The 21,363-nt window shown below is 40.1% G+C and overlaps 1 protein-coding gene across 6 annotated transcripts in view; it reads left to right on the top strand.

The window, feature by feature from the left end:
* crb (crumbs) overlaps positions 1–21,363 on the top strand; it is a 149,704-nt gene that overhangs the window by 98,001 nt on the left and 30,340 nt on the right. For 2 of the 6 annotated variants that reach the window (XM_065239666.1, XM_065239705.1), the window contains exons 2-5: positions 4,327–4,458; positions 16,947–18,155; positions 18,408–18,626; positions 18,729–19,417. In XM_065239666.1, the coding sequence (XP_065095738.1) occupies positions 4,327–4,458; positions 16,947–18,155; positions 18,408–18,626; positions 18,729–19,417 (2,249 nt within the window). The remainder of the gene's footprint in view (positions 1–4,326; positions 4,459–16,946; positions 18,156–18,407; positions 18,627–18,728; positions 19,418–21,363) is intronic. The other 4 variants (XM_065239673.1, XM_065239690.1, XM_065239683.1 and 1 more) reach the window with 4 other exon arrangements.

Raw genomic sequence — 21,363 nt, 5'->3', positions numbered from 1 at the left:
AAAAAGGCAAAAGCTCCTAATCTGACTCCATCTCACATCGAAAAACGCTTAAACTTTGCACGGAACAATATGAATCGACATTGGGATACGGTAAGTTATCAGTCAGACTCATGATGCTGTAATATTTAAATTTGTGAATATTGCACGATTAAAACAATTGTCTTTAACACTTTTTATTTTTGCGCAGACGATCTTCAGCGACGAAAAGAAGTTTAGTCTGGACGGCCCCGATGGATTTAACGGATACTGGCGCGATTTGAGGAAGGAGGAGCAATATTTCACGACCCGGAACTTTGGAGGAGGTTCATGTACATATGACATGGTGTGGCTTTTCTGCATCCGGTAAACTAGAAATCGCCTTCACGTCATTCAAGATGAATAGCAGAGATTACATCACGGTTCTGGAAACACGTCTGCTACCTTTCATGCGCAGATTTCGACGCAAAAAGTTCACATTTCAGCAGGACAACGCTGCTATTCACACGAGCAAGGAAACAAAACAATGGATGATGGACCATAAAATAGATCTACTCGACTGGCCAGCCCGGTCCCCAGACCTAAACCCAGTAGAAATCCTCTGGGGAATTATGGTTCGCAGAATTTATGCTGAGGGACGTCAGTATGCCACTGTATATGAGTTGAAATCGGCAATATCTGAGGCATGGGGAAATATTGAGAAGGCTGTCCTCCAAAACTTGGTAAACAACATGACGAACCGCATGTTCCAAGTTATTAACCGGAACGGTAAGGCAACTGATTATTGAAATGTCATATTCACTGTTTATGACATTAATCTGCGTTTAAAACGCAGCAACCTGATCCAAATCCGAAGTGGTTCTAAGCTAAATTGACAGCAAAAATTAACAAATATGCTCTCAAAATACATATATAACTTTAAGTTTTAACTAAATGACTGCAATGTAATATATAAATAATGAACTCAATAAAACATCAACAGTTGTTTTAAAACTTATCAAATAACGTTTTAATTATCCCAAAACATAGGTGGTCCTAAGCTAACTTGACAGAGTGTACCTACATGCTTCCATCAAAATTTAACATATACACATTAAGCAACGCTACTTCAGTGTCTGCTTAAGTCAGCATTTTGGCATAACCAGCAAGTATGAGAACGATTGCATCCATTGTGTCTCACCGTAAATTGTTCAACTAAAAATGACTCCTCGTCAGCATGTTTCAAGTCAGGTAGCTAGTTACTATACATAGAAATAAAGACAGTACATTCTAACTCCAACATCGGTTGTGTCCAGTTGTACAAAGATATCACATCCACGTACCGATAAGTTATCGGTGAAGTTTCATCTGGGGCTCACTCGCTGGAAACGAGTTGGGCCCCTCAAAAATATTAATAATACCCGGATGCCACATATGCAACCATCCATCATTGTAAGCAATATTTCTTGCAAGCTGCTAGTTTACGTTAAAAGGAAGTTTACAGCTTAAATTTTAGCATGCATGGATATTTACATCACCATTAAAATTCATAGTTTTTTGGTGTGTAGGTCTTGTCCATCTGAACAACTTTGCTATCAAATCCATCTGAGGGCAATCAATGAAACATGAATGTCACACAAGCTGAACTCCTTACCATAAAATAGGCCTTGTTCATCAAAACAACTTTGCCGAAGACTGAAATCTCTAGTCAAGATGTTAAGTTAGGACAAACAATGAAAATTAATGTCACATTAGTGCCACTAGTGGTGAGTGGAATCATCGCTGAGTTGCTGCAATTACGGCCTCCGCACGCTTCCGGAATGCACGGCAGGTTCTAATAATGTAGTCTGGATCCATTTCTCTCCAGGTACGGGTCAATGTTTGTCTGAGGCTTGCTGTACTCGGGTAGCTTTTAGAACAGGACTTGCCCTTCATGACGCGTAATATTGAGTAATCCAGCGGACTAAGATCGGGGCTTGATGGCGGCCACATATCCTTCGCCCAGAACGGAAGATGTTCCTGCAACCACTTCTGAGTGCGGTTCGAGAAGTGGTACGGAGCCCCATCTTGTTGAAATACAACATTTGGCTTCGGACCGTACTGTTCTTTGATCCACGGAAGAACATACTTACTTAAAATCCCGATTTAGACCTCCGTGTTGACCTTGTCGCCTTCTGGAATGAACACCGGGTCAATTTTTTTGCCATCGGAAGCCACCAATCCAAACACCATAACGCTTGGTCAGATACACGTTCTTGTGCTCGTCGGCCACGTCTTTTACCGGAAGAGAACTAATATACCGGTCGGTTCTGGAATTTGATACGGGATCGACGGTAAACATGCTCTCGTCGGTGAACAGGATTACCGGATTTTTTCGCTTAAGGAAGTTCAAGATTTTCTTGCATCGTTCGACTCGTAGCTCCCGGATGCGGTTGGTAATCATTTGAGTTTCTTTCCGTGCCCTCGACTTCGCCCAGCAATCTTCCTTTACGATCTTCCGTGCCGTAAAGTCACTGATCCCGTGTTCCTTTGCCATTTTCCATATTGAACGCACTGGATTCAACCGAATCTTCCTTTTGATAGCAGCGATAACCCTCGGAACCCGAGCTGACCTCGGACGACCTGTGGCCACCTTCGCGGATAGTTGTCCTTTCTTTTCTCAGTCTAAAACCCTTTTGACGGTCCACCGGGACACTCCCACGGCGATTGAAATGTCTTTTTGCGACATTTGCGCGTGGGACAAATCACGAATACGCTGCCACTTCGTCATGGTGCAACTGTCAAACTAAGTAAATCATTTTCTTTTATACACAGCCTACTACTACTACATGAAAGAATTTGTAAAATCCATAGCTAAATAAAAAAAAGTTAGAGCCTTTCAAATTGACCTGAGGTCAAAGTGACCCCAAAGTACAGACAAAGGGTTCATAATTCTCCCAAGAATTGGCTTAAGTTAATTTCTTTAAATTAAATTAAAAAAAAAGGGCCTGGGTTCAATCCCAGTCGGCGCCGCCAGGATTTTCTGAGACATAAAATCTCTGATCTCACACCTTCCTTCGGAGAGGAAGTAAAGGCTAACTAAAAGTAAATTGGTACGCCAATCGTTTTCTATATTTGTGTACATTTCCTAAATTAGTAGGGTAAATTTCATGTACCATTAGCATCGCTTCAAATAAATATGATATATGAATTATATAATATGAAATAAAATTGATAAATGAAAAATAGTGTTTAAAGGGAAGCTCACCACCACGAAAAATTTTGTTTTTCTAAAATTTTGTAAAATATTATCAAAAATACTAAAAAACCACGTGATTTAAGAAAAAAATATTGTTGATATAGGGGAAATGGATGTAATGTCAGCCTAAATGCCCCTAATTTGGGCCCATACATAAATTCAGCAATCGACTAAATTTTAATAGCGACCAAAAATATCCATTAGAACCGTCTCGATGACGCGTTCATCTAGATAAAATTGATAAATAGCAGATTTTTAACGATGGGCCCAATCTTAGATCCATAGGCCACCATTAGAGCCATTTCCCCTATTTCTTCTTTTTTTATAGAAAAAAAAATTCGAATGGAAAAAAAAAGTCGAATGAAATTTTAAGATATCTGGAATATCAACATCACTATTGCTGCCACACTGCCTACCCACAGCCATGTAGTTCATTTTGGTAAGGCTTATCGCGAGACCAATCATCCCTGTTTTCCTCTTAAAAGAAGCGAACGCCACTTCCACTTCTGTACCACCAATTCGTATAATAACGATATCATCCTTAAAGCCAACGAGGAGGAACTCGAGCTTTAAATTATAATTATAATCTCAAGTGAAAGTTTAATTTTGATGAAGCTCTCAACCTCAACCATGCTCGAAGTTTAGTGTTAAAGGTCTCAGAAACCTAAAAAAAAATGTTCATCACTCAATATGACCCACACGATCAAAACAAAACCAAAAGCATTTTTTCACATTAGTTCCAATAAGCCTGAATTGTTGTTAAAATAAATGTACCATAAAAATCACTCGGATTAATTATGATTGAGCATCCGGCGCGATGCAGATTTGATCAAAGCAAGCAACAAAGTGAATAGCTTATAGTCAGTATGCGCGGCCACAAATTTATACAACCTCACACGATCCCCAAAACGGGAAAACATCCGTAAAACGATAAAACTCCATAGAATAGACCGAAAATTTAACTAACCAGATCATCCAATTTATGACCACTTTTGTGCGTAGATTAAGTCTTTTGTTTTGCTCCAATCATGACTTGCTAGAAAAAGAATACCGACGGCAAGACGGTACCTAATCATTACCGAACGCAATCACTCATTCTCTGTTTACACTTTCGTCTCTTTTTTTTTTCACAGTGCTATGCCCCTCGCGGTCCGCATCGATCCAGGTGGAGAAGGAAGCCTACTTCAATGGTTCAGCGTACCTGAGGCTAAAGACGCCAATGACCCTGTGGAGCCATTCGGCGATTAGTTTTAAGACCTGCCGAGGTGAGTACCGACTACGTTCTTGAGCTTTGTTGTTTCGTTCCGGTGGAATGCTTTCGTTTTTTTTTTTTAATTTGTGTTATCAAATCTTTTCTATAGCTCTAGTTCGCAGTTTGACCCCGCCCCCACAAGGCTAGCACTAGTTCCCTTCGCACATTCCTGGATTGTGTAATTGCTATGATTTTTTTTTCTTTCGATCGTGGGTTCGATGCTCGAGAAAGCACGCGGTCTAGTTGGAAAGTATGTGTAATTATAGTAGTTTTTGAATCATAAGGGAAGAAGGGGCTGTCTTTAGGTATGTAAATTAAATAAATAAGTAGTAATAACCTCAAACCTTATTCCAGTCCAATTTGGCATCGAACAGATAGATGCTAAAGCATTCAAATGTCCCAGTTAACCCCAAACTCTCCTATAGGTTTCTTCCAAAATAGAGCCAAATTTGGCACTTTTTCTGTTCGAGGTTTAATAATCTACCATTAGCGCCTCAACGTGGGCAGGGTTAAATACCACCGGACGTTGCGTAACTCTTATGTGCGTGGCGAAGGAAGGTGGGCGCACACAATTTAACGGTAGCGCATTTGTCGGTTAACGGGTGCACTGAGGAAGCGAGAATGAACTTTTCAAACTTATAGGCCTAAGCTTTGCATAAATGTTAGGAATGAGCAAAGGACCAGCTGAATTCGAATCGAGGTGGGATTAGCTCCCTTGAATGCCATCTGATATTGATTAGAATCAAGCCTGGGATTCTCTTCTAGTATGACGTGAATTCCAGATGTCATGATCATGCGTTAAATTACATCAATATTCAATTTGTCCAATGAATGCCTAACAAGATTCCAACGTGCGATTTCCGGCATTGTTTCAAAGCATAAGGGCATAACAGTATATTCAAAGATCACTTTTGTAGTTTCTCAGTCCACTCAGCAACAAGCTGTAAATATCTGTTATGTACCATCTTACACCTCTCCAATCAGGTGTGAACGTTTCCTTTCATCCCTCCCTGGAGGGGTTTAACACAGTCGTCGCCCTAAACTTGTTGTCAGCCAGTTGATCCAATTTACCTGCAAGCAGCATCGTAAGTCGTAAAAGCAGAACAGAGTGCGTCCAGAGAAGAAGCTAGGGACACCCGTGGGACTTACGGAACTAGGTCTTCACGCGTTCCGTGTTTCTCGCATTCACACGCGGTGGCACTTCTCCTAATGACTTTGTTGTCACACTACTAACTGGCGGGCCCTCATATGTTTATTGGCGGCTTACATTTGTGTGCCGGTACCTACACTGGGAATGGGGTGTATAAGAAATGACACACGTGTAGCGTAGCCAGCTGGTAGGTAAAGGGTGTAACGGTCCATCAATTTGAGACGAATGTTTCGGCGCGGCTCCCGTTGGTGTTGATGGAATCTGATAATGGAACCGCGAAAATGTGATATTAAATTTTTACGGGGTTTATTTCCTGTGCTTATTATGTGGCCTTGTGTTATTACAAAAAGTTTATTACTTTGGAGAATTGTCCGTTAACAAGATTGAGTTGTATGCTTTAGTTTTTTTGATGTGCTATTTTCATCCCGATCGGTTGCAATCTCATGGTCCCTTCAATCAGTGCTGATATTTGTCATTGTCATTGACGGTCTTTTGAGCGATATTGACAAAATTGTTTATCGCGTAGTCACTAATAACCTTGATCCTAAAAAAACCTTTGTCAAAATCTCATTCTATTTTTCGACAATGGCAAAATTCACCTGACAACAAAACATTTAATTTCGTGCATTATGTGTCACATCATTGTTATCCAAGCAGCTCAGGACGTTCATTTTAACGGCTCCATGTAATTGTTTTGCTCAAGGTAATAAAAAAAATCGACATGGTTTGCCGTAACGATGACTGTTAGCTCAAATGAATGACCCAAGCAGAATTTTGAATATCGCCGTGTGTTGTCGAGATTTTACAGCACTGCCTTCAATACATATCGAGAAATTACGTTTAACTCTCTATAGTAAGCTTTTGAAAAACTTCAATGAATAACTCTTGAATGCATTGGAGCACGCTGTCAGCACACATTCTTGATGACTCAGATGGAAGGACAATGCCACATAACATATGTGGAACTCGATAATCAAAAATCGACTCCATTTCAGTGATTTCAACTGGTATAGAAAAACATCGATCTGTCAAATTGATTATACCAGCTGTAAAATGAGAAAGGGGATCAAGGGGGTAGTCAATTATATTAAAATAATTCTTGCGTGGTTTATAATTCTCTGTCTTCTTAGAACTTTGAACTTATGTCTTGGTTTTTCCTTAACTATTTACGTCCTTTATTTAAAACTATACAGCTAGCTCCTCACCTCGCGTCACACAGCAAACAAATATATTAACGTTTGAAATCAAAAAAGTATAAAATTTACGCCGATTTTGCATGCAATGACCTGTCACCCAACGATCAATCCTGAAATGTCATTGTAAACCATACGTATTGTTTTTCAGTAGTTATGGTAAAAAAGTGGGGAAACTCCACGCCAATACTTCTTCTTATTTTAAATCTGCATCAACCTTTGATTTCATTTTGGATTGGTAGGAGGAAAATACGACCCCGCAAATTAGGAGTTAACTGCATACATTTTGAAGTCCAAAGAGAAGCAGCATCATTTTGCAACAAGTGTCCCGGGTTATGCGGAAATTTTGCAGTGTTTTTGAGCTGACCATCGTTCCATTCGCAAGAATTTCGCAAGCAGAACGATAAATCAAATCGAGTGCTTATCGATACCTGTAAAGTGGACTCTACAATAATTGTAGATCGTATTGTCAATACATTCTATATTGACGTCAATATATCGAGATTGACAATATTTCTGAATTCACATCATCAATATTATTGTCAATATTTCCCCTTCGCGTCAACATATTGATGCGTGTGGGGTTTGCTTAATACCCAAGGATTCAATCCTCCATATGCTTCTCAGCTGCGGCTGAGGCTGCGGCCAATTGAAAATGTTTTAAGCAAAAGATCTACTTCGATTATTTTGCACTAAAAACGTGTAAAGATTGATCGAAAAGGCAGAGGAAGGGTGTTCCTAGCAAACTTTTTTCGATCACTATGGCTAAGGTCCCAACCTGGGGCTCCCAGCTAGCTATCTCAAAGTTAACAGGAACGGCTATTAGAGATGAATTACCCTTCAGCTAAAAATCTCTCAAATAAAGATATAAAAAAAAGGAACGGCTATATTTTCTAGCAACAATAAGTACTATTTACAAACGAAAGTAATCAGCCAATCCAGTCAATTTCCCCTACTACAGATGCCCCCGGAGGTACTCCAGTGGTTGCGGAAGTGGTCAATGTAGTCAATGATCCATTTAAAGTCCATAGAAAGGCTACTGATGAAAAACCACGAAGAAAGAGGTGTTGTACGGCATGTTTTGGTGTTATAATGCAATTGTCCCCTATCACAGGTTCCCCCGGGGGTACTCCGGTGGTTCCGGAAGTGGCCAATGTGGTCAATGCTCCATTTAAAGTCTATAGAAAGCCTATTGGTAAAAAACCATGAAGAAAGTAATGTCGCACGGCATGTTTTGATGTAAAAATGAATTTGTCCCCCACTACAGGTTCCCCCGGGGGCACTTCGGTGGCTCCGGAAGTGGCCAATGTGGTCAATGCTCCATTTAAAGTCTATATAAAGCCTACTTATGCAAAACCATGAAGAAAGAGGTGTCACATGCCCAAGTAACACTTGCAACATCTTGCATGAAAAATTAAAAAAATCCAGTTGCTAATAGGTTATATATTAATTGCTTTTGAAACATGCTGTTTTAGACGCGTTGTATTGTTGTTTGTGAAGTATTCAACCTTTCTGACAAGCACTTGTTATCTTGAAGTTATAATTCGATATTGCATGTCTCAATTACCAGTTTATAACACATTTATAACTGATTGTATTTGGTGAAAACTAGCTAGACTTATGTACAACATGTTTTCATATGTCATTATTAGAAACATGAATCCATCTGAAATATAACTTATTTGTAACATGTTATTAATAAGTTATATTTCAGTTGTACTCATGTTTCCAAAAATGATTTGTGAAAACATGTTGTATATAAGGCTAGCAAGTTTTCATCAAAAACAATCAGTTATAAAAGTGTTATAAATAGGCAATTGAGAGTTGCCATACCTAATTATAACTTCAATATACGATACAAGTAATGTTCTTGTTTTTCGTGTTATAAACATATTTTGATAAAAAACTGCACTACAATATGGCTGACCAATAAAGCAATGTATAGAATGAAAAAAAAAAACATTTAATTTGTGCTTTCAACATCACATGTACGTTTTGTAAAAGAGAAAAGCAAGATAATTTAAAAAGAAAGTTGATATTCTATTGGTTTATTGTTTTTTTTGCAAAGTTGGGGAATTTTATACAGGATTTTTTTTTCCTTTATTTAACGTCGGTCTCTGTTCCGCAATCTAGTGCCAATCACCGACGGACATCGATTGCCATCCATTGACAGTAATCGAATGTGCAGGAAGGCAGCTTCCACACCTGCGTAGGATATCGCACCCATTCACAACACACATGGGCCGGGACCAACGGCTTTACTTCCCTTCCGAAGGAAGACGTGACCAGAGATTTTTATGCCTCAGAAAAATCCCACCGACCTCGACTGGGATTGAACCCAGATCCATTGGGGTGTTAGAAAGCAGTCACGCTTACCTCTACACCACCGGCGCTGGCTAGGATTTTTTTATGTAATTCAATTTATTATATTAAGCTTTTTCTAAGAGCCAATGAGTTTTTTAGAAGTAGAATGTAAAGATTTACCATAAATTTGCAACCGCATAAATGTTTGCAGTACGGAATCTCAGTTAAGGCAGTTTATTCGCACGATAAAATTCCTCCGAATAATAAGTTGTGTAAATTGATGATAAACCAAATTCCATTCGTAGGAAGGATGAAATTAATTTACAACATGTCCAAAACAGTAGGTTGCGTTATAGTCATAAATAAGTTGCGCAAGTCAAGCATATGTTATATATAGATCCCACCTCTTGCGCTTTTCTCGGTATAAATAAGTTGTATATAAGTGACTAGACGTAAATGTTACCGCTGATTTTGTCATAAATAAGTTATGGAAACCCGTTCATGACAAATTGTGTTGCTTGGGTGGCATATTTTGAGTGAATGAAAGAACTGACCGCACTCAGAACCCTCCTTCAGGACCGATTCCAGGGAAATGGCCATATCTCGATTGATTCTGAACCGATTTTAGCTCTTGGTGCGTCGTTTGCTTTGGAAATGGTTCTATGTTTGGCGTATGAACAAAAAACACAGATTAGTAACGGACACCCTGAGAAAAACTCATCACAAATTAAGCAATTTAGACATGCCCTCAGGAAACCCGGAATATCTCCGGTATCCGGTAATCATGGTCACTTCCATTGCCCCATCATCAAATTTGATTAGTTTTCCAGTCGAATGCTTCTTAAAAATTAAAAATCGAACAATATTCAATGAAGTTACAACAGTCCAAAGTTGGACAAAATTTTGCTAGTGCCCTATATTTCTCACAACCCCTGTATGATTGACATTGCGCATTATCCTGACAATTTACAATTCGCCTTCACTCTATATCTCTTTACTCTTATAGTAAAATCCCATCCGCAATCGTCAGTCTGTGCGTGAAACCTGGTGGACATTGCCTTACCTTTTCGCTCCCTTGAAAATCGCATAAGGGAACATGCATAAATGACGTAGCATTTGAGGGGGGAGGTGGTGGTTTCAGAATTTGTGACCGGCCATGTATTGGATATAGCAAAATTTGCTACGAGGGGGGGAGGAGGGGTCTAAAATTGATCAAAAATATGCTACGTCATTTATGGATGCTGCTTAAGATACTACCAAGCTTTGTGTGAAGAGATGGTGGCTCGCTGATTCTATGGTGGAGTAAAGAGATAAGACAAAGTCCGCTAGATTTCATGCACATATTTTCAGATGCTTATGGGATTATACCAAGGAGTAAACTTTTTCTGCGAATTTCCCGAGAATGAAAAACCACTCAATCAACTAAACGTAAACTGTGCAGAGGGAGACTCCCCCTATCCGATAAAATTGGTGGCGTACATGGAATGACTTTAAACTACAAGAAATATACGAAAGAAGCCATTGTTTACGTTTTCGACATTGGTCTTTATGAACGCACAGTGTCGATATCACGACAATTTTGTTTTGACAGATCGATGGCCAACCATACCAGGGGGTCAACTTTTAGAAAGTTATTTTGCATGCAATTCTACATATGTTATGTGACAATGCTCTAAGAAAACAAAATTCACGAGTTCGATACTGTGAATAGAGGTTTGTTTTGTTCTTTTATATTTTGGATCAACTGAATTTGAATTCAAATCATCTAGTAGTAGTAAATAATCAAATGTTTTAAAAAAACCAGTGAACCTGCCTTACATTTTGGATTTTTTTAACTCTTCATTTGTTCCAATAAATTACATTTCATTTTAACCTAGGTGCTCCAGTTACTACAGCTTAATTGTTATGATATATATCTAAGTGTTTTTACATTGTTCCTACCTTGGAAATTCAGTATTTTAAACAGGTCTATCAAACCGGCATGTCAGTATAACAATTGAGGATTGCAACGATTTTGGCCTAAAATTATTAATTATTTTGTTGGACATTTGTTCTAAAGTCTCAACATTCGAAATTCTATGTATCTCGGTAGTACTGTACCAGGGTGGCAACTTCAAAATCATCTTCAGAACCTTGCTCTGAACCCTTTGAAGTGCTTTTTTCCTGGTAGTGCAACAACTAGACCATATTGGCACAGCGTAAAGCATGGCCGGTCTAAAAACTTGTTCAAATATTAGAAGTTTATTCGTAAGGCAATGTTTGGATTTCCTGTTTATAAGAGGACACAAATATTTTATATATTTGTTACATTTGGCTTGAATGCCCTGGATGTGATCTTAAAAAGTTAATTTTTGGTCAAGTACTAATCCAAGATATTTCACTTGGTTTGACCAGGAAATTGGAACTCCGTTCATAGTGACTATGTGACTACTACTAGGTTTCAAAAACGAAGCTCTAGGCTTATGTGGAAATATTATAAGTTGAGTTTTGGAAGCGTTGGGAGAAATCTTCCATTTTTGTAAATAAGAAGAGAAAATATCTAACCTTTTCTGCAGTCTGCTGCAAATAACACGAAGACTTCTTCCTTCGGCGGAGATGCCTGTGGCATCAGCGAACAAAGATTTGCGGCAACCCTGAGGCAAATCAGGGAGGTCCGAATTGAAAATGTTATACAATATAGGCCCAAGAATGCTACCCTGAGGAACTCCTGCTCCAATAGGTAGTCGATCAGATTTGGAATTTTGATAATTTACCTGCAGAGTTCTGACAGTTCAATAATTTTGAACTAATTTAATAATATAAAGTGCAAAATTAAACTTTTTCAATTTAGCAATAAAACCTTCATGCCAAACAAATGCTTTTTCTATGTCTAGAAGAGCAACTCCAGTTGAGTGGCCTTCAGATTTGTTTGAACGAATTAAATTGGTAACTCTTAATAGTTGATGACTAGTTGAATGCCCATGGCGAAATCCAAACTGCTCATCTGCAAAAATTGAGTTCGTATTGATGCAAAGCATGATTCTATTTAAAATTATCTTTTCAAAAAGTTTACTTATAGAAGAAAGCGAACTTATTGGACGGTAGCTAGAAGCTTCAGCTGGATTTTTATCCGGCTTCAAAATTGGAACAACTGCATTTTTCCATTTATCAGGAAAGTATGCCAAATGGAAACATCTGTTAAATAATTTTACCACGAAAGACAACGTACTCTCTGTGAGTATTTTGATGAGGATATAGAAATTTCCATCATCACCTGGAGCTTTCTATTATGAAACTATTTAATTATAGACCTTACTTCGTCCAAATCAGTCCCCCGGGAATCATCAAAAATATCATCAGATTATCCCGAGCAACCTGATTCTCAATAGGACTAGTAAGACCCAAACTGAAACTATGGGAACTCTCGAATTGCTTAGCAAGTTTCTGAGCTTTTTCCAAATTTGTGATCAAAATTTTACCACCTTCTTTAAGCGCTGGAATAGGGTTTTGAGGTATTATCAAATTTTTTTGTGAGTTTCAAAAAGGGTTTGGAAGTCGGGTCTAATTTAGAAACATTATTTTCAAAAGTTTTGTTCCTCATGGCAGAGAATCGCTTTCTAATTTGTTTTTGCAAATCCCGCCAGATAACTTTCATGGCAGGATCGCATGTTCTTTGATATTGTCTCCTACGGACATTTTTAAGACGGATCAAGAGCTGAAGATCGTCGTCTATTATAATTGAATCGAATTTTGGTCTGAGGTAGCTCTTGCTTCAGCTATAGAAGTAGTCAGTTATATTCCATAAATGTTCGAAATTGCTCCCAATCAGCTCTATGGTAATTGAAAGTAGAGCTGCTGGAATTAGAAATTATTTCTTGGTATATTTCGAAAGTTACTGGAAGGTTATCAGAACCGAAGTCAACATGTGTAACCAATTGGCTACAAAGTTGACATGAATTAGTTAAGACCAAATCAATAGTTGAGGAATTTCTTGCTGAAGAACAGCATGTTGGCCTGTTTGGATATTGAATAGTGTAATAACCTGCAGAACAATCATCAAACAGAATATTACCATTAGAATTGCTTTGAGCATTATTCCATGAGCGGTGTTTTGCATTAAAATCACCAATAATGAAGAATTTAGACCTATGACGGGTAAGTTTCTGAAGGTCACCCTGGAGAAAATTCTTCTGCTGGCCTACGCATTGGAATGGCAAATAGGCAGCTATAAACGTAAGTTGTCCAAATTTTGTTTCAAAGAAACTCCCAAAGTTTCAAAAACTTTGGTTTCAAATGAAGAAAGAATTTTATGTTTGATTTGTCTATGAACAATGATGGCAACCCCACCACAGGGTCCATCAAGACGATCATTTCTTTAAATGAAATAATTTGCGTCCTTCTTAACCTTATGGTCAGGTTTAAGGAACGTTTCAGTTATAACGGCAATATGCACGTTATGATCTCTCAAAAAGTTAAATAGCTCGTCTTCATTATCTTTAAGAGATCGAGCGTTCCAATTTAAAATATTTAATGATTTAAAATACATTACTGAATTTCAAAGTCATGACAATATTGTTTGCAAATTTTACTCCAGTTTGAATAGCATCAAACATGGAGTTAGATTTAAGCATATCAGTAATCATGTCAATTAATGATTTCTGTAAAAATTCCATTTTAGGGGCAGTAATGCTTCCTTAGTCAAAATGTCCATTAGAATTACGTTGGTTAGTATTTTGAATTCTACCCGCTGCAATAGCAGCATAGGTAGCTCCATTAACTCGCTGAACATTGTTAGCAGCGAGAGGAGTAGGTACAGATGAAAAATTTGAAGCAGGGGTGATATGTGGACCTACGTGTACGAATGTAGAATTTGTTCCTCGCTGACCGTTGTTAACAGCAGAGGAATTTGTACATGGTCGGAAACGTGGAGCGTTTCCTATCTGTCGCTTAGAACGAGATTAAAGGATCGCTTTGCGAGTCTTACATTCCCATTGGATTTGTGGTTTTCACCACAATTTGAACATTTCTTAGGATCTTTCTTCACAGGACAGTCGTTCTTTGCGTGAGAGGAATCACCACAATTCATGCATTTAGCTGGAATGTAGCAATTTTTAGTTCCGTGACCCCATCCCTGGCACTTACGGCACTGGGTGAGGTTTTGAAATGTCCACCAGCATAAGGCTAGCTTTTTCTAAAGCCTTAAGGTTGTTTAGTTCACTAGACTTGAAGTAAACTAAATAAAAATCATTAAAAATCCCGTTGCGCGAATCGCCAGGACGGGATTTCATTTTCATTTTGACTACTTGGAGTGGCACAACTCCAAGTAATTTTGCCAGTTCATCTTTGATCTGATCCAGGGATTCACCACTGGGTAGTCCTTTCATGACAACCTTAAACACACGTTCAGTTTTGGTGTCGTATTTAAAAAATTTGTGCTGCTTCTCAGTAAGATACTTGAGAAGACATTTAAATCCGTCCAAGGTTTCATCCAATACACGGCATTCACCCCGACGTCCAATTTGCAGTGAAAACTTAACTTTCACGAAGATCAAAAGTTCCATGCGAAGAGCATGGAAATCGGAAGTTGTTATCACCATAGGGGGAATCTTTTCCTTTTTGGCATTAAGCCGGGAAAGTTTACTAGAATTTTTCCTGGATGATGGATCATTCTCATCATCCGTGAGCAAATCAAATTGATTGCTCAAATTAATTTCATCAGAAGGGGGATCAAGAGTTTGCCCCTTTCTTTTGCGTTTAGGCGCCGTGGTGGCAGTATATTTTTATCCAAATCGACTTCCAAGCAGATTACTATAAGAATCTGAAGGATCGAAGAGGAATTTTCCAAATCGATATCCAAGAAGGATTACCTCGGGTAGGGCCCAAACAAGGATCGAAGAGGAATAAGAGTTGAACAAGGTAGAAATTTTACAGGTTGAGCACTGAAAAGTGCTGTTTAAATTTGTTGTAGCTTTAGGTAGTCGTAACGCTTCCTTCAGCAAAAAGCAAATAGATCCGCACGGCGAGAGAGCACGATGCGGACTGATAACCTTTTTTGCTGTTTTATTTATGTTTATCTATATCTGGAATTTTTCTGAGAATGGCTGGAAAATCAAGAAATATCAGGGATTCTGTTTTCCTTCAGTGATTCGACACTCTGGTAAAGTCTATAGAATACATGAGTTCCCATTTTTGACGCAAAAGCGCGATTGTTAGCCGAAATTCGCGTCTCCGAAAGAAAAGCGAACTATATTGTATAACAGTAAGGCTGGTAAATCACATTTTCGTGGTGCGTTATTGATATGAGATCTACCACCGAACCCTGGTTCTGAAACAGTGTTAAGGCCACTTCTACAGGCTTTCCCGATGCGGATGCGTAGTATATTTTTCTTCGCGTTCCAAACATTTCTGGCCAATTAATATGTTCAAGAACTTGTATACAATATAGTATCCAAGATTTTCGTGATGTTTAATCATCATGCGAAGTCCTATACTGAGTGTTTTTTTTTGTGTTTCCAGACAGAGTTTGTTTTCAACTTTCTGCTGATATTTGGAAATTTTTAGGATCTCCATGGACGTAGACAATTTTTCACATGTACAAGCAGTAAACAACCGAGCGATAGCATCTTTATTTAGCATGGAAACAACTGCTCATCAATTCCCTTGATTATCACATCAAAAAATTTGTAGAGACGTGTGAATTATGACATGCAGCGAGTAAAATTCCAGTGGTGAAATTGACCGACATGTGGTTGAAAATTGTAACCAATTAACAAATACTCTTAATATATGTATATATATATATATATATATATATATATATTTGAACCATCGAATCCGCAAAGCAATTTTCAATCATGAAGGCTACCTCCGGTGGATATAATGCCACCTTCTTTCAAAAGCAAGTTACCGTTTGATTGAGGGTTCCAATCCAAACCTTTTCAAGTTCTCAATTACCGCAGCTCGGTAATGCTGAGTTGACAAATACCAACCTTGAGATCCCACGAAACAGAACCGTGCGTCTGGCGAGGCAACAACAAGAGCCATTCATAATTCCTACTTGACGCTACCCAACTGCGATCTGTTCGCAGCATGTGAAGAAAAGTTCATGTCACAACATCATCGTCGCGTTCCGTGCCAAACAAAACCTACATGGCTGCATGTTTATGTTGGATTGGCTCAGCCCTCAGATTATGACTCATGCAAGCATGCATGCGCTTTTGCTGCCGCCGCCGCCACCACCAGAAGGAAGTTTAGCAGTTCCCATCAACAAACACGACCGCGACCGGCACACGAATCTATTTAAGTAGGTCTACAAAACGAGAAAACAAGTTTTTGTCATGGTGGGCTTAGATCTACTGGTGCGACCAATTCCCACTTTCTGCGGTGGTCACTTCAATCTGGCAAAACACTTTTTCCGCTTTCGGGGCTTTTCTTCCGCAGTCACACGATTCACCGGAGATGTTTGAAATCGTGGAATCAATCTTCAATTCGAAAGTGATAGAAAAGGTCTTCAGGGACGGACGACAGCTCAATTATGCGGAGCCATTTTAGTGCATGGTTAGTTAAGAAATCGAAAGGAAATTGGTTGCATTTTTATTGGAAGCGATGGGCGTGAACTGGACTGACTTAGCACGCAAATTTCTATCGTTGAAACGCTTCATTTATGAAATATTAGACCTAGGTGATCCTATTGAAAATAATGCAAACGAACCTCGAAACAATAAGTTCATTAATCCGATCTATAAATCGAAAGTGGGTCAAACTGCGAACGAGAAAGATTATTAATGATTTCCTGCGTCTCGGTCCCGTCCAAAAGACAATACCGAACCAGTCCGACAGCAGGGTCATATCTCAACTTATGCACATTGTTTTCAGGTGGAGAAATACTATCACAGCGCTACGCGGGTCATGCACTGCTGGTGTCAGTGCTGCCGGACTCGGTTTCAATAGTGCTATCGGCGCCAAGTACTCAGCCCATCGAGGCACGCGTTCCGGGTCGATACCTGGACAACCGATGGCACACGCTGCAGTTCGTGTACCAGTTGGGAACGTTGTACTGCATCATCGACAAGCAGTCCTCGACGATCGCCAACCAAACCTACAATACTCAGCTGATCCTGGATCAGGAGATCAAGAACGAGGCAGCGGTCCTGATATTGGGCAAGCAGTACTCGGGATGCTTACTGCACGGACCCGGGCTGGTGTTCAATGCAAGCGCAATGAATGCCGAAGCGGTCGTGTTTGGCCCGTGTCCCTTGGCACCGGGTCCATGTACCGATCATGACGTTCTGACTGGAGTTCCACCGGACTATTGTTCCCATGATCCTTGCATGCAACATGGGACGTGCATTTCCAGGTCCGATGGATACGAGTGCCACTGCACTGCTAGGTTTAAGGGCAAGAACTGCGAGGTCGATACCGGACCTCCATGCCAGGCACATCCCTGCCAACATGGTGCTACCTGTACGGAGGATACCAAAGGAGACTACAAATGCACGTGTTCCCCTGGTTATACCGGATCGTATTGTGAGACGGAACTGAGCGTTCATCCGCTGTGTGAGAAGAACCCATGTATCAACAATGGAACCTGTCGAGTTCCACAAAATACAAATTCCTACGAGTGCGAGTGCTTGAAGGGATTCATTGGAACAAGATGCGAAATCAACTGGGACGACTGCAAACCCAATCTATGCCTAAACGGCGGACGATGCGTGGACGGAGTTGATGCTTTCACATGTGACTGCAAGGGTACGGGATACGGAGGCACTTTGTGCCAGAACAACATTGACGAATGCCTGGTAAGCCCTTGTTTGAACGGGGGAACCTGTTTCGATACGTACGGATCATATCTGTGCGAATGCCCTACGGGATTCACCGGTGCCAACTGCCAGCTAAGCATCAACGAGTGCAAATCCCAACCCTGTCAGCATGGTGGAACCTGTATTGGCACTCAGGAAGGCTTCGACTGTCGCTGTCCACCGGGCTATTCCGGGCTGTACTGTGAACTTGAATCTGGCTGTGGCCAGTGTCCCATCGATTCCGACTGCATCGCTGGACGGTGCGTCTGCAAACCAGGTACTACGGGTAAGTCCTTCCTATCAACGCTTTATCCTAACCAAAGTAATCGCCCTGCTTAGCTGGAACCCTTCTTCACCATTCAGACAATCCCCTCCATCTAACCATCAATTTTGGCCAATCCATTTCACGACCCATATACACGTATAACCCCCGCTAACCGCACGCCGTCATCCCGCAGTAGATTTGAACTCTATCTTGCACAAAATTCAAAATTGTACCCCTCACCATCTTCAAAAATTCGATTCGATTCTTTCGTAGGCTTGGTTGGCCACTGCGTAGAGCAGCACGCCGCCGGCACTAGCTCCATACAAAATCCGCTCGTAGCGAACGCCCAAAAAACGGCCCAACAGCCACCCACTGCATGTTCAGACTATTGCTACAACGGCGCCAGCTGCGTGCTTGCCAGCACCGGCCCGTCGTCGATCGCTAGTGCCAACAGCAGAAATTTCACTTGCATTTGCGCTACCGGATTCACAGGTTGGAATTAACTTGTCACAAAGTTTATCAAAACAATTAAACCTATCAGCATTCAGTCACTGCCTGATCGAGACTCAACTAACACTACCATCTCTTCCACAGGTTCCCGCTGTGAATCTCCCATCGCGTTACCGTACTCGGACGAGTGTCAGTGCCTCAACGGAGGTAGCTGCACCCCGAACAGCTCAACCTGCATCTGTCCGCAAGGCTTCGACGGACCACGCTGCGAACTGACGGCAGTGTGCAGTCCTTCCAACTGTCAGGAACCGTTCCGCTGTATCGGCGGGAAGTGTCAATGCCCTGACAATATGAACTGCGAAAATGTGTGTGCGTCGAGTCCGTGCCTTCACAATGGCTCCTGTTACCCGCAGGGACAGGACTACATCTGCAAGTGTCCGCCCGGGTACGAGGGCAAACGGTGCGAAAATGACGTCGATGAGTGCAAAACCAAGGATAAGATCTGTGTCAACGGAATTTGTCAGAATACGCCCGGTTCGTTTAGGTGCTTCTGTACGCCGGGCTATACCGGGTTGAACTGTGATCTGGATGTGGACGAGTGCCTCAGCCATCCGTGCAAGAACAATGCTCAGTGTGTGAATAAGGAAAACGATTTCGAGTGCATCTGTCCGCCGGGGTACAGTGGCAAGGATTGCAGCACGGATATCGACGAGTGCGAGAGTAACCCCTGTACGAAGGGATCGACGTGCATCGATCGGGTGGCGAATTTTACCTGCATGTGTATTCCGGGAATGACGGGACGGCTGTGCGAGATCGATATCGATGATTGTGAGGTAAGTTGGTTTGTTTTATGATTGGTTGTAGCGAAATATTGTCTGTAATTTTAAGTATTTATTAGTATGTTTTACATTTAAAAAAGCTTATACGATAATGCACCGAATACCGAACGGGTCGTTAATCCAGATTTTTACATTATTTATTTAGGTGATTCCCAGGCTTGGGTAGTGAACTGAAATTGATGTCTTCTATTCATGTCTCCGATGTTTATTCAACTGATAAATGTTCAAGAACTAACTTGACGAATAAATTAGAACTATTTACAAGAACCGTGCCTCAAAAAAACCGTGGTGATTTTTCAAGACACAGTTTAGGTTAAAAATGTTCTAATTTCTTCGTCACGCTGGTTCTTGCACATTTAGCAGTCGAATAAAAATCTGATTCATGGTAAAATCAGTGAGTCGCGGTAAAAACTAGCAGGTGCAGCCTCGGTTTACGATCCAAGTCTGCACGGGAACAAATCCAATCTCCGAAATGAGAAAAATTACTCATGATTTCATGAACATTATGAAAATACACCATGAATAATATTCATTATATCATGGGTTATTTTTGTGTAACGCAGTTAAGATTCCCGAAATTATTAATCATCCGTGTCATGAACTAAATTCATGAAATTAAAAGTTAGCTTTTAAACCACCACAGGTAAAAAAAGATAAAATAAAGCATCAGATCAGACTGGATTCGAACCGAGGAACTTCGTGATCATTAAGCCTTTACTTTGACCACTAGAATATCAGTACTTGTGTAAGATGGAAGGCAAAAGGTATAAGCCTATAAGAGATACTTGTTTGCCAGGTACGTGTAACGCTTGTAGTGGTCATAATTCCGTTGCATTATAAAATCATGAACTTACATCACGAAATTCATTATGATTCATTGTTATAATTTCGTGGGATGGCAAGTTTTTTTTTTCATTTCATGATTTTTTATTCATGAAAATGGAATCGGATTTGTTCCCGTGTGGTAATTCCAAGAAGAGTCCAAATATGGCCGTCATGATGGCGGATATGCCCTATCACATCAAGTTTTCTAGACCACAAATATCGGACCCTGCTGCGATATTGCTCTTGAAACTTTCCTCTTTGTTTCACTGCAGCAAACGTGGACTTCTAGCTTCAATGTTGTCTGTTTTGTGAGAGGTGACATTCGTGCTCTTGAAATTTCGAAGTGATACTAATATCAATCAGAAATAAAGTTTCCCCAGCAATTCACCTTAAATATTAGCGAATACTACAAATCAAGAAGACTGGCAACTGTTCCCTTCTTCCATACAAATGTCAAACGTCACTGATAACAGTGCCTCTGTCAATCAAAGGTGGAACTTTGAAGCACAAGTGTTAGTGAGACTATTCATAAACAGTGACTGTGTGTGTACCTAATGTCACCAAAACCAATAATCATAACACGGTACTCGGTGTTGTTTTTGTTTTGCTCTATAAAATTTCACGACAATTTGTATCCTAATCCCAGCAAGCCGGTGGTTGTTTTTCAACTTCAAACCGAAAAAAACTTGTCATCGTGGATCAAGTAGATGATTGAAACCCGGATCGATACCTAGTGAAAGTAACTTTTGCTTGTGAACGAGGAACCGAAATATTGTTTATTTTGCCATTTGGAAGCAATCAATTATAAGGAATTGGCAGCTTCCACCACCATTGAGTGAAGTAACGTTATTCGAAAGCTGCTGAAAATTCAAGGATTCAAAAAGAAGTTTGTTTACCTTCTTAACAATCCAACGGAAGGTGTAGCAGGATCTAATGTTGGAGAAAATGAAAATGAAAGGTTGAAGGACTACAATCCCAAACGGTACGTATTGATAAAGAATATATTGCCATATTAGATGTTGTCAGAACATGAAACCACCGGATAGGGATCCTCTGTATGCCCTAACAATTCTTGGAATCGACCGACTCCTTCCAGAGAATGATAACAACAGTGT

The sequence above is a fragment of the Ochlerotatus camptorhynchus genome, unplaced genomic scaffold, assembly GCF_037179485.1.
Source record: "Ochlerotatus camptorhynchus isolate MF236.1 unplaced genomic scaffold, CSIRO-AGI_Acam_v1.1 ptg000006l, whole genome shotgun sequence".
NCBI classification, from domain to species: Eukaryota; Metazoa; Arthropoda; class Insecta; order Diptera; family Culicidae; genus Ochlerotatus; species Ochlerotatus camptorhynchus.
The sequence above is the reverse complement of the archived record's forward strand: the minus strand, read 5'-3'. Positions and strand labels throughout refer to the sequence as shown.